Source organism: Amblyomma americanum, chromosome 1 (assembly GCF_052857255.1).
Source record: "Amblyomma americanum isolate KBUSLIRL-KWMA chromosome 1, ASM5285725v1, whole genome shotgun sequence".
Classification (NCBI taxonomy): domain Eukaryota; kingdom Metazoa; phylum Arthropoda; class Arachnida; order Ixodida; family Ixodidae; genus Amblyomma; species Amblyomma americanum.
Window position 1 is genome coordinate 200,352,440 of NC_135497.1, and position 14,486 is coordinate 200,366,925.

General features: G+C 42.0%; 1 protein-coding gene across 6 annotated transcripts in view; it reads left to right on the forward strand.

The window, feature by feature from the left end:
- raskol (Ras GTPase-activating protein raskol) overlaps positions 1–13,668 on the forward strand; it is a 103,573-nt gene extending 89,905 nt beyond the window's left edge. For 4 of the 6 annotated variants that reach the window (XM_077648261.1, XM_077648262.1, XM_077648259.1 and 1 more), the window contains 3 exons: positions 1,359–1,397; positions 11,624–11,817; positions 12,484–13,668. In XM_077648261.1, the coding sequence (XP_077504387.1) occupies positions 1,359–1,397; positions 11,624–11,817; positions 12,484–12,733 (483 nt within the window). In that variant the 3' untranslated portion in view covers positions 12,734–13,668. The remainder of the gene's footprint in view (positions 1–1,358; positions 1,398–11,623; positions 11,818–12,483) is intronic. The other 2 variants (XM_077648263.1, XM_077648260.1) reach the window with 1 other exon arrangement.
- The last annotated feature ends 818 nt before the right edge of the window (positions 13,669–14,486 follow it).

Consider the following 14,486-nt stretch of genomic DNA (forward strand, 5'->3'; position numbering starts at 1 on the left):
GAAGCAATTTTGCATTACATTCTGTTAGTCTGCACCAGTCAGTAGCAAAAAGCATATCAGTGAGGCTCTTAGACTTATTCTAGATGTTCCAAGTGTGAATTCTTCTGAGCGTCATCACGAGCAGTTTCAGGAATGAAATTTACTGTGCAGTAAAGTTCAATAGAATCTAGCTGGAGGTCAGTAGAAACCAATTGAATCCAAAGCAGTTCAAACCTGACATTTTATATCCATCACCACACAGGGTCCCAAGCTTTGCATTTCCCTCTAATTGTGTACAGATAAATATGTTATGAACTAAAAACTAGAGGTGTGTGAATATCATATTTTTTTTATTTCAAAGCGACTAGATAATAAAAATTGCTTTCAAATCAGAGTGTTTTCAAAGGGTTTAAATATAATAAATTGCAAAAGTGCAGCCATGAAAGGCACCCAGTTGCTGTATTTTCTCAAATGTAAAGCAACCATAATTGTAATGTGAGCGTTGACATTGTAGGCACGAAACGGAAAGATAAAGTACACAAATGTAACTTGAGGAGCGTGGCCGAAGTATACAGAAAGACTGGTAGAAATTTATGAAGTGCCTAAAAAAACTGCTTTCCTGTAGCTAGATTTCTAAGGAAGGCGAGGGCACTTTTGAGCATTAACAAGGTATGGCAGTTGCTGCCACGGTTGCTATGTGAAGGTTTCCTGTGCCTCTTCTATTGAGCCGGGCAAAAGATTCTTGGGTAAGGCCGGCACAAAGATAAGCACGGAGTTCCGCCGGGACATCACCGTGTCGACCGTGCACTTCAGAGGCCTTGTCATAAAAATAAAACTTCCAATATCTCAACCACTGGGCGAGCCATGCCTCCCGAATGTTGATAGCCATTCTCAGCAACATTTAAATGCATCGCTTTGTACACATGGAGCCATTGGAAAATTGCGGAGCAGCGCACCAGCTCGATGTCGCTGAAAAGTGCGTCGGATCCCGATACCGAGGAAAGCAGCGAAGACTCCCTTTTCGCATGTAATAGCAACACCAAGCTTTCCATGCACCCGAAGAAGATTACTGCTTTACCATGCGGCATTGACGGTGCTAAGCATGTTGAGGGTGTCTGCCAAACTGTAATAGAATGAATGGAAGGTCTTTACAAATCACATGTTCTGTCGCGTTTCCCTAGCACAATGCATTGAAATCACGCTTGGTGCACAAGTGTGCCATCTCCGATAATGAGTTTCTCAATGCTCTGCAGCAGCTCCGATATGTGATGCACCATGCTGGTTACCCGATTTAGATATTTGCAGTTCGGAGCTTCCATTGGTCAACTAATATGGCATTCTGACTTTTGTTTGTTTGTTTCTTTTCCTGTTTCCCGAAGTTGGGGGCCAACCTGCACGACGCATCAACCAATATGCAAGTAAATATGGCATAGTGTGCCTTTGTCTCCGCATAATATTCGATTATAACATGAGGGGGGACTTTTAACTTATAATATTGGTTGAAAAATCTCTTTACATTTGAGTAAATGCAGTAATTGCGCACAAGTATTTCACTCATTGTCATTGTTACTTATTATACTTTTACTGCAACACAGAAAAAATTGAACATGGCCTAGCTAGATTGAGTACCTTGTTCTAATGAGAAAGGTTGCGCTAACTAAAAATAGAGCACTTATAAACTAAAGAAAAGCAAAAAATTAAAGATGGATATCCCTGCCACATGTCATTAGTAATCCATGACTTAACTAAAGTGACATCTGGTGCAATTTTAAGTGGGTCTGTCTGACTGAGTCCACCTCAGCATGATGAGAGGTGATTCATTCACACTCGCGAATATTTTCATTCGCCCACACGCTCTCTCCCATACTCACATCCACCACTCACCGGCACTCACATCTACTCCCAGTGAAGTTTCTTGCACATGTTGTCATGTGGACAGTGTCATTTTAGTATTTGATTACCTTTTGGACATGAGAAGGGATGCGAAATTTATTTACAGCCTAGCTGCCGATGCTAGTGGTAAAGCAGCCCTTTTTCTGGCTCTCCTACCCTAGCACAGCGTGCATGTCCAGACAACTCACAGGTGCAGTAACAAGCGGCTAAGGTTTGCGTTTAGCTCTTCAGCTAATTTTCGTAGTGTTGCTGTTCGAGGGGGGGGGGTGTCACTCCTTGCGTGTCATTCATAGTCCGAACACGTAAAAAAAAAAGTGTACTCCCACACTTAATGACTGCTGAGACTGAATGGGTGTTTTTCGATAATAGCGCAAGCTAGGGTGCTCAGTATTACTGTTGGCGCTCAAGGAGTTCTGCATGCGGGGGTATACGTAGATCAAAGGGTGCCGTTAAGTGGCTTGTGTAAATGAGCTTGCCTTAATCGTAGCTTGTCCAGGAGTCTGCATGGATACAATGGGCACAGGTGGTAACTGTAAATATATTAGCCACATGGGAAAATGAGTGTGTTTTTGCAAAGATTTTGAAATGAGTGGGATTCCAAAAGTAGTGAAAAGAAATTGTAGCACCGTACCGGTTGGGAAGAGATTTTTACGTAATTGCATTAGAGGACCCGTTCTCGAAAACAGTCGGTGTCCATGCGTGCATCCGTGTTCACGATAAAGCAGGTGGCAATGAAATAGTTCAAATAAATTCAATGCAGTTGCTACCTGCCCACCATGGCACTGCACATCAGCTCATTGGTCGAGACATAAACAGCCTCCCGAAGAGCCATCTGTGTAAAAATTTGTCTTACGAGAGCTCGGCAAGAGCAACCTGGGTCTCGCAAGCCCCACTGGTGGTTTTGTTCGAAACAGCCACATGCCAGGGCTGTGGCGCATTGCTTAACCGTTGCACCACTGTGCCAGTAGTGGTATGAAGACTTCCCGCGATTTATGAACTTATGCAAGAGAAGTACTTACGCAGGAGGGATGTCTGTTGCTATCGCATTGTACTCTTAGAGGTAGGTTAAGCGTCATCCCAACTTTTTAGTGTAGTGCGAAAGCACTGCTTCACAGGGTCAAACCTAACCAAGAATCATGTGGCGTCCCTGACCTTGAGGATGCAGAAATAAAATAGATATTGCTGCAACTGGGTTTCGAACCTGCGGCAACACGAACAGATCAGCTTCGCTGGCCACGGCACGAGAGCACTGGGCTGTCGCAGCAGCTGATCACGCTTTGTGTTAAACTGCAGCACACATTTGCACTGTACATTGCACATCGTCATCTTCATCAATTTCCATCTGTGGCGCGAACAGATCAGAGCTTAACCTGATTCAAATATTGTCGCCAGACGTGCCGATGACCCAGCAAAGCAAAACCATGAGCCAACCAGGCCAAACACATGCTATTGCACGGCTACTCAGTTTAACTGCATTAAAACCTGACCACTTTTTTTGTTATGTTGATTCATTGGCTGAGTTCAAAATCACATGAGATCAAATTATGGCAATTTGCCGTCGCTGTACCAAGGGTGGGGACACTAAGATTGAGAGAAATGGTTTTGGCAGGGTCTGGGGTTGATTTTTGCAGGTTTTCTCGTGAGTCAGTCACTTGTTAATAGTTTTGTACTTGCTAGTTTCCTTATCTGTCGTAAACAAAAACTTTTGGCAAAAGTTGTACTTGAGTGATGGGATTTAGAACATTAACAAACGTGCATGACATTTAGCAACACAGCATAGTGAAAAAATGGTAGCAGCGCAAAAAATTTGGAAGGGACACTTAAGCTCCGCCTTAAGAGTATAATAGGTTAGTGCCCATATATGTGGAATTGGTCATTCTCAACTTAACATTCATAGATCCTGGGTTCTTATACTAATACTGGCACAGTGGTGCAGTGCTTAAGCAATGTGTCACTGCCCTGTGATGGCAGGTGCTGCCACTGATGGGGCTTGTGTGACCCAGGTTACTCTTTCCGAGCAACCTCTCATGACCAATCATTAAGGGGAGACACTGGTCTCAAACCTATTTTCGTTATTTTTAGCCCAATCCTAATGAAACCTTATAACCTTGCTCAGTTTTTGTACTGATTTCAAATCTGAAATTACATTTACTATAAGTTGGTTAGTTCCTAAGACAATTAAATTTTATTTGGTCATTCATTAGTACGTCAGTGCAGAAAAAAACTTCAATAAAAAAAAAAAAATTTACAATCCATGGCTACATAATATGGTGAGTAAAGAGTGCAGTACTCAAAGCAGTTTTTTCATTTTACCCTCATTAGTAATTTTACAGCTCTTAGGATAGCAACACCAAAGGTGTGTATATCGTGCATTGATAGACTGCAAAATTATAAATTTTTGAAGCGTGATTGAACAGTTGTGCTTCGATTATTGCACACATTGTGCCTTCAGCTTCCTTTAGCAACCAATATAACATCTCTGTCTGTCCTTGATGTTGAGATATCGGCATACTAAGACAGCCAGGTGACCAAAATTTTCATGCCATTAAATCGTCTGCTCCTGCACGTATGCAGCCCACACTACGATTTGAATTTAATATTGTAGTCAAAACACTGATTTCCTGAATGAAAAAATAGCTGTAGATTCAAGGAATTTGATTTCTAGAAAATCGATTTTTGGGTCATTTTTTGGTCCAAATGACCAGTGTTTCCCCCTTAATTTAACTGCTACCTGCCACGGCGATCAGTTTGTTCACAGTCCAGTGGATAGGCTGTGATGACGCCGCAAGGTCACCTGACCTAGGTTGCTTCTCTGGGGATTTTTCACTCATAACGCCAACGACAAATTTTCTGCAGAATGGGAGTCTTGGCATTGTCGCGTTAAAGTGAGGACGGACAAGATAAAGAGGCAGGCCAGCTCTGAAAATAGAGCAGTTAGTTCAGCACTCTTCTGTCTCTATCTTTTTCCTCATTTTTTGCACTGCTGTCGTTTTTTCTGCAAGTAATCGGCGCGTCCTTCCATCAGTCTACTTTCCCTTCATGCCGTCCAGGCAAAAACTCACTTCTCACATTCTTATTCTCTTAATTCACTCATGCTTAAGCCTACTCGTACCCACAGTCACTCACATCCGATCGCTTGCATTTACAGATGTTATAGCGTGAGTGCGGTGAAATGAGTAAGCTCATGAGTGAGCCTGCCGGCCTGCATTTATGAAGAAAGAAAAGGAATATACATCTAATTATTAAGATCAGTTGTGTTTCACAGCTGCTAGTACAATTCTTCCACAGAAGAAAAACAAAACGAAAAAAAAAACTGGTATGGTGTGTAGTATATGGGTTTTAACGTCTCTAAATGGCACATGGGCTATGAGAGATACAAAAAAACTAAACATGCAATAAGAATCAAATCAGTCACTTTTAGCAGTACTGCAAACGGCTAGTTCAGGTTCATTTTTGGCTCAAAAACATTCTCATGCCTTTTGGGCTTGGTTCTGTAAATTGGAATCTGCAGTTCTAACAAGGACTTCATTGTCAGCATCACAAAATAGGTTCTATAGCAACACCAGCTTAATGCGAACAATGCGATTGGTTAGCATGCCTGTGGCCTGCAGTGCCCGACTGACGGCAGCTTTCATTTTGGTTGCTGCTCAACCAGGCCATTTGCTTCTTCTTGGCGCACAATCACCTTTGACAGCGTCTGTCATCAGCAAAGTAAAGAGTTTGAATCTCTGTGGCAGGGAAGGAAACTGATCTTTAATTCAGGTTTTTCATCCCTTGTAACAGAATGGGAATAAAGATTTGTATACCTATAAAATAAAAAATGTTTTTTTTTTTTTTTTTTTTTCAAATGAATGTAGGCAGCACTACAAAATACTTGACTTTTGAGCCTGTATTCTGCAAGTGCCCACTGTGGATATGTTCTAGTGGGACATGTTTAGATGGACTGAAACTGGGTGTCTCCTGTTTCTCCAAAAAACGGCGAATGCCACCGTAGTCTCTGATCGCATTAGTTGCATAGAATGTCCCACCTAAATCAAAAGCCTCTGCCTATTTCTGTTTTTGAGCAATTTAATATAAATTGTGTGAGTATTAATAGCACAAGTTTCGCAGTATTCACTTTTGCAGTATAGTTATTGATGCAATGGCCCGATTATTGCACACATTGTGCCTTCAGCTTCCTTTAGCAGCTAATATGACATCTCTATCTGTCCTTGATGTTGAGATATCAGCATACTAAAACAGCCAAGTGTCCAAAATTTTCATGCCATTAAATCGTCGGCTCCTGCACGTATTCAGCCCACACTATGATTTGAATTTAATTTTGTAATCAAAATACTGATTTCCTGAAGGAAAAAATTGGTAGAGTTGGAGAACAATAGGTGTAGATTCCAGAAATGTCATTTTTAGAAAATCGATTTTTGGGTCATTTTTTGGTCCCAATGACCAGTGTTCCCCCTTAATTGAACTGCCACCTGCCACCAACCAGTCTGTACAGACTGACACTTCTGGACAATGAGCTTTGGATTTTGAACCCAACGGAGCTGCTGCCTTTAGTGCTCTTAAAACCTGTTGGAAATTACAGTAGAAGCTCATTGATACGTTCCCGCCTTGTACAGTTTTCCAGGAAAAGTTCATACACCCAAAATCATAATCAAAATAAAATGTCCCGTAGAGTTACGTTGTTTCTGTTCTGATTAATATGTTTCTGGATAATCAAATTTCCCTGTAAAACCGTTCATAATTGACATCTTTTAGATTTGCAGGAAAGCTGATTTACATGAAGATATTTTCTGATCAAAACTCCTCATTCTCATACTGTGTTTTCACTTACTGCTCTGCCTACAAAAGGTCTTAGCACTAGGGGAGATGGGTCAGCTGCCCTCCATTGTTTTCTTTTTCAAAAAGGAGACAAGGGGGATGCCCCGTAATCTGTGTGAGCCTGAATCCCTCTTGCCTGCCACCAGCTTTCGAGATAAAGTGTAAAGGGCAGTTGTCAAAAGGGTACAATCGTATGTTCTCTTCATGTGTACCAGTCTCTACTTGCTCCTTGCATTTGCACCCCTGCTGTGAACACAAAAGGGGAGAGTGCAAGTATTGATTGTAAATAAGCTAGAGACCAGTGCTGGCGAGGGGGTGGCACCATTGTGCCCTAGCGTCGGTGGAAATTTTAGTCACTAGAAAGCATTGTTTGGCGACTCCATTGTGTAGTTTCGACAAATTACCTTTCATGCAGATTAAGGGGCATCTCCCCCCATTCCTTTTTGATAAAGAATGCGGGAATGCAGTCTTTGAACAAGGGTTTTTGGTTTCAGAAATATCTTTCTGTAAGTCAGGTTTCCTGCGACTTTGCAAGTTGTCAATTTCGATGAATTCTGATCGTATGATACATTTAGTGACCGACCATAGTTGTGTTAACATACAAGTGGGCCAGGCCTGGGGAGACTCGAAACAAATAGTATAAGTACAGCAGCAGTCAGCTGCCAGATTGGCTCCTCCGTGGTGCACAAGTGTGATAGGGGGAAGCTAATGAAAATGACCAGGATGACAATGAGATTTTGGCTACTTTTGCCCTTGCTGTCACTGGAATGAATATGTTACAAAGTTTCTTCCATGCTAAGGACAGCGCAAATGTGGTATGAAGTTTACAAGCACCAGAAAAGCTCATCAGGCCTTGCAGCGACAAGTGCTGACTGGGATTTATTGGAAGTGAAAGTGCTGATACAGTTGTGCCTTGTTAATATGACCCCATTAATATGGACAACTCGAATTTTTGAGCACCAAGCTTTTTCAATATATTTACATCTCGTTAATACGGAAACTCACTGTCCAGACAATGGACAGGGTGAAAATGCGTAGAACGATTGGAACCCGTGTATTTTTGTCGCATTAACATGGACAGCACTGAGAACAAAACCTTGACTGCCCTAGCCAGATCTTTCCTTTCCTGTATTTTGACCGCAAAAGGGAGGATTGTTGGGTCATTTGGTTCATGATTAATGTCGAAAACAGTGCGAAACACTGCAGAGAGAAAAGAAACAACACAACACAGCGCTGAGTGCATTTTTAGTGCAGGACACCAGTGGAAGTGAGCGCGAAAGTCCAGATGGCTGAGTGATGGCTTTCTTTTGTGTAGTCTCATACTATACATAGCCATGGTGACGCACAGTGCACCTTTACATTTGCCATATTACATAAATGGCTGTGACGAAAACTCTCTCTGCTGCTTTTGCTACGTTGACAGCCACAATCACAAGCTCTCAGCCGGCTGAGTACAAATATATGTACTAGTGGTTTGTGAGAAATGAACAGTCTTAATAGGAGACGTCATCGTGCAATGAGAGGCCATCACGTGCCTGATGGACGACTAGGTACTTCAAACTGCACTCACAATTTTAACACTAGGGCGACCAGTATAACACAGTTGGAGCTTCCAGGATTTTGTCTTGATTTCCACTTCACTGGCCACCACTATGCGCAGGAGCAGGTCTTAATCACTAAGTGTTTCTTCTGAACGTACTTTTTTCTTCATGTTTTGCTACTACGGACGACTCGCTTTATGGGCAGTTTTTCCTGGGAAACAAAGTGTTCATATTGTCACATAGGTGGATAGCAATATTAACGAGGCACAACTGTATATTCTTTGTACTACTCACGGAGGTCTGGTTACATAGTGCCAGACCTCCAACCGAGGGGAAAACTAGAGAACTACAAAGAGCAGCTCTTAAAAAATTTCGTACACTTAACGAAATATGCACATCCCACAGATGTGCCAAATATGCATGTGTTTTGTCGATTGGACAGAGAGCTATTGAACCCCTAATATACGTCATATTTGTTGTTTTTGGTCTTTTTAGAGTGCTGGTTCTAAATAACTGCTCCCTGGAGCCAAAAACCACTCTAAACATAACAAGCTTAACATTTCAATTAAATGGTGTACAAGCAGCCCTCTTTTTTGGTACAAGTTTTTCCCAAGCGCATCCTGCAAGGAGGCAGGTAGAACAAAAGTATTGCTTTATGCACTACGTTTTTTGCCCACTCCACTCGTACCAGCAATTATTGCTATTAACCATGTATACCGTTGAAACTTCAATATATTTATCTTTCTAATGAGCTAAAACTTGTATCATAACGGGAGTACTAAAGCATTATGAAAAACGGCCAGTGGTCGCGCAAGCATGGGACCCCTGCCTTAAGGATATGACAAATGATGAGCAGTAAAATGCTTGTGTTCAGTAAGTCTGTTTCTTTTTCGGTGTTTTTGTGGAAATGCATTTGCTGTTTAATGGCATGTACCGGTTCCAGAGAATGCGTAAGCGATCCGTTAATAGTGCTGATGCACAGCGAGATTCAATTGTTAACAAGCAGCGCGATGGAAAGTGGTGATACATGGGCTACGGTTTCATGTATAGCACTTATCGTCTTGTATCACGGGTTACGGTTTCATGAATTAGCACTTAACATGTTGCATCCCATACGTGTTTGTACATTTGTTCTTTGCATGTGAGTATATAAGGAGAGCAGTACATTTAATAAACATTTGAAAGATTGCGCACGTACCTGTCTTGTCCTGTTTTTTGTAAGTAGTCCTTGCGCCAAAGTATAGTGCACAAACCTAAAGAAAAAAAAGGTAGTCACCATTATTAAAGAGCTGGAAGAGAGGAAGCAACAGTCCTTCATAAATCACAGCTTGAAGCTGGACCTCAGTCATCAAAAAATAAGCTGTGTTGAATGGAAAGACTAAATCTATTTTCAATGCACCATTTGTAGTTTTATGTAAATAGTTTTTTGATGTAATAGTTTATGTATACCATTCTTTATCATCGGCTGGATTAGCTTCTTGTGCATCTTCAGTGGTCAAGAAAGCTTGACTGAAATAGTGAAAACATGGAAAAGTCAGGGTACTTTAAAAGACTTGCTCATGAGACACCCTGAATACTAACTTGCAGCGGTATGAAAGCTGCTGGTCTTTTCAGCCAATCAGGGGAGCAGAAAGTTCTTAAACATGTTCCAACACGCCTCATCATCTGATTTTTGCCTGCTGTTCTCACGAGAAGACATATCTACAAACACTGTGGCACACCACCAGTGGAAATATGAAGAAAACGATTTCTACAAACCATAAGGAAGCACTGAATCAACATTAGCGCAACAGTGCCAGTTTTCTATCAGTAGCACTGAGCAAATACACAGTAGAGATCATAAGCTGTAATTGCAAGGCTAGAACTGCATGCCAACATGACGACGCTCTGATGCAGGGCCCTCGCTTCGCAGTGAATTCATCGTTGTCACTATATTTTTCACTATGTCTAGTGGCTATAAATGGTGCCTAGAACTTTCGCTTCATCCTATCTCACCTATAATAAAATTGATGGGCAATAAATTTCCCCTTTTTCATTTCATTTGGTGATTTATCAGCTTTCATGCCTAAAAAAAGATGCCGATTTGTTGACAAAAACAGTTAACTTTATAAAAACAAGATGGCGCAACTGTGACTGGCTGCGTCTGCGTTTGAGCACACGAACGGTGGAACTAAGGCATGTTTGAAACCTGCGCATGTTTGAAAACTACCACGGGCAGCCACAATATTTACCGACAGATCCATTATTCAGAAAGTATTCCCTGATAAAGCCTAACCAATTATACTGCTATAGGCTCTTGCTACATGTTCAGAACCAGAAACTTTACAGCACAGCAATCCCCGTTGCAGAGTACTGCTTCCGCACGCATAGCAGAAAAATCCCTATAGTTCGGTCAAACTACGGTAGGCAACACGTACAGTTCCAAATACCGTCTCTACTAAATTGCACTGAAAAACTGCTTGATTTCAGCAAGCCAATTCCCAAAAAGTTCCTTAAGAATGTAATATTGCAAGAAAACATTGAATTCATTTGATTTATTTTTTCTTGTTTTTTGCTAGCATTTATTGCCTTTCAGTGTTGCTTGTTTTATCCCTTTTGTCCCCTAAATAGGGAATCAATTGTTCGCAATTGTAGTTCTATATGTAGTTCTTGTTTTTTTGCTAGCATTTATGGCCTTTCTGTGTTGCTTGTTTTATCCCTTTTGACCCCTAACAAGGGAATCAATTGTATGTTTCTGATGCCTGTCTGCTGACTGCATACAGAGCAGAGGCCTTTGTCAGGCTTCTTGCCTTATGCCTTTGCTCCGGTTTCTGTAAATCAGAATGAAACACATAAACTGAAACTGAAAAAAATGTGACATACAGCATAACGACCCACAAAATTCTTGCGTTTAGCGCATATAAACGTGCATGCGCTATTCTGAAACTCTCTATTGCATGTGAGAGTGACTGAAGCAGCAATGGGTGCCATTTTTGCAAAAACTGGATTACTACTCTTTTGCAGTGCTTCACTGTGTTTGAGACATTTAGTGATCATTCTATGTGAAACATGCGCTGAATTTTCTTTTAGTGACACCTAAACACTAGGCTGAAATATATATTAGACATTATGAACAGGGATACACAGAAGAATGTAGAGAACTATTTTTGAATTTCACTGCTCTTGAAAGCTACAGTGGCTACTTTCCTATCTATGCAAGCGACCAACCTCCTAATACTGCAGGGACCGGAAAACTGAGGTGTTTTGTGGCAGCTGATGTGGTGATGAAGCGTCGTTTTTTCTCTTTGTTTTGCTCCCTCTGTGCCTTTCTGGCATTGGTGGGTGCTCAGAAGTGCCCCTTTGTGTTCTGCACATTGTGAGCCACAGTGGTGGTTGTGTGTTTGCCTGCGCAGTATGAGCGAGAGGTCGCCCAGCTGAAGCGGCTCATGGGCCAGCTGCAGCGCAAGCTCAGTCTGGCAGAGACGCAGCTGCAGCAGCAGCAGCAGCAACAGCACCCACTGACAGCTTCGCTCGGTGCTGAGAGCACTGAGGAGCAACAGCAGCGCCGCCAGGAAAAGGACCTCCAGATGAAGAGCATCATTACTAGGTACACCCGACAACTTGTGCATTTCTTGTGATTCACAGTGATTGTGAGCCATCCTTGTAGAAGCAGCTTGGTGCTTGTGTACAATTCTGCAAGCTCTTTTTATGACTCGCCTGATAGTCTTTTTTTCTTGTTCTAAATTTTAAAGCCACATCCTCAAATAGCATCATAGCAAGCTTATTCATTGCAGATACTGTAGGTGAGTTTAGGCTTACAAAACATTGTTTTAGTATAACAGGTGTGGTGTTTCTATTTTATGAAACATGATGTGACAAGTGAGAACAAGGGCAGCTGTCAGTGTTGTTTGCAGGGTGGTCCCAGTTTAAGTGCGCAAGACATTGTTTTCTGTGCACCATGCCGAGGTGCACAAACCCTCTCATTTAAGCCATCATGCTTCCCGCCTTTTCATATTAATGAAAGTTTGACTTACGCTCAATAATGTGGGTTTTTAGGCGTGAAAGAGCAGCCTGCTACTTAGCATTTGTACTCATTTCTTATAAAATTGCATGTCTTCTGATGCCAGGCCAAGAGCTTAGCATGGCTTTAAGGGCTGCAACTAATTCTATTGACATGTGGCAATCACATTCATTATTAATGCCTGCAGAATTTGTGGTCATGGTCAGCCTTTAATACAGGGATAATGAGGGCACTGAAATTCATGTGGTGCAGGCTGATCACTGTAGAAGATGAGTTGCGGCGGGAGCAGCGGGAGATGCAAGGCATGATTCGAGCCAAGCAGCAGCTGATCGACGCCCAAGAGCGCAAGATCCAGACATTGGATGCAGCCAACCAGCGGTTGTTGGGAGCCCTTGCCCAGCTACGCCAGCACTACCAAGACCAGGTACAGCTGGATCCACGGCTGCTGGCCAACGGTGCCTCCTCGCCACCTCCACCGACATACAGGAGCAGCTCCTGCTGACCACCTGTGCCCATCACCTCTGCCCAAGCATGCCATCAGTAGAGGCTCATCAGGGTCATGGAGGACAAGTGCCTAACCTGCATAGCCCCCTTGAACACCTTAGGGATGACCACATCTTTGGTGGCTTGCGACTTATGCAATTTTGAATCTAAAGAAGCCAGTTAGCAGGCACATTGCAGAGTCGTCGTGTGTGCAGTACAGTAGAAGCTTTTTCTAGGACAACCTTGATATATGGCTGTATGATAGGAGAGAGGCGGTGGTAGTAGTATCGCACCATGTGGCACCAAGCAAAGACCAGAGGTCTTTATCTTTGGCACTTCCTCTCACTTGCTCTCCTATAACTTAGCACATTCAGGCAAGGGGTGGGACTCCCCTTGGGGGAATCATGGAATGTGCAGTTTTACCTTCTTTGTGTACTTTGTGTGATGTTTTGCTCACTGTGGACTTGAAATTGTTCCCGACTGAAACTGAGCAAACAGAATTTCACGCAACCATTTCAGGGTTAGTCTGCTTGCTTTGATGCTGTGAGTGAGAATTTGCATATTTCCTCTGTACATTTGTGGCCTGATGTATGGTTACAGAAATGCTACAGTGCTTTGAGGCTGTTTAACATTCTTCTTTCGCACCTTAAAAGATAAACAGAAAATAACAGTACATATATGCTTTTAAATGATTGGGGTCAGTATTTACTGTTAAAAGCTATCTTAATGGTCTCACGCCAGCATTTTTATTTTTCAGACCACATGAAGATGGGTTAAGGAAGGTAATTCTCAGTCTCTTGATTTCAACGCATGAGAAGAGAGGTCTTTTAGTCTTTTGAGCCAATACTAGGAAAGGCACAGGTGAAGGGAGTCTCCAAATGGGGTTTTAAGTCAGATCCTTTTTTTTCTTTTTTCGTGAATATTTTGTGAGGCAGAATGCTAAAAAAGCTTGTTTTAAATGGAGTTTAAATACATTATAAGTTGCACTGTAGTATGCCACTTATGAACATGTCACATCTTTACTGCTTTAATGAATTGCGGTAAACAGTCATTCCCTATCCATTGGGTCAGTAAGTCATTCACAGGTAAAAATTGCTTGATATTTGCTATTGCCGCTATGTATTACTCACGCACAGTTGAAGGCCACATGGATACTACTGTGATGTGATCATTTGCAATCCTTTCTCACTTTATAAGCTTAATGGCAACCGCTTAGCTTCAAGTCCACACCACAGATACTCCTGGCTGTAACCTCTCTTACCCATGGTGTCTAACTGGGAAAACTTAGTTTATTCAGCAATTATGAACATCGAATTCTATCATTGGTTACTGGGGTCAGTGTCACTAGGTTGGTGCAACTACAGCCTTATTGGGAAAGTTGGTGTCAGAGGTTCAACAAAATTGAACAGCCATTTGTTTAACAAAAGTACGGTTGTTTGGGCCAGTTGGCTCCTATGCGTGGTGCGGAAAAATTTGCAGTACAAATGAAATTCTTCCTGCCCTTATATCATTTGTGCTGAGGATTTTTCTACACCATGTTCACCAAATATCTGTGTATATTTCTTGGCTTCTGTCTCTTTGGTTTGTACATTTTCTGGTGCCAGTCTGGTGACCTTATAATTCTTATAATTCTGTGCATTATAAGCAGCTTGGTTTTGAGTATTGGTCATGCATCTGGACATTACTTCCTCAGAACTATAGAAGATACAGCTTGACCGAATGCAAAGATATGCACTGTCATCACTGTACTTGTCAAATTTTTGAGCAAGTCA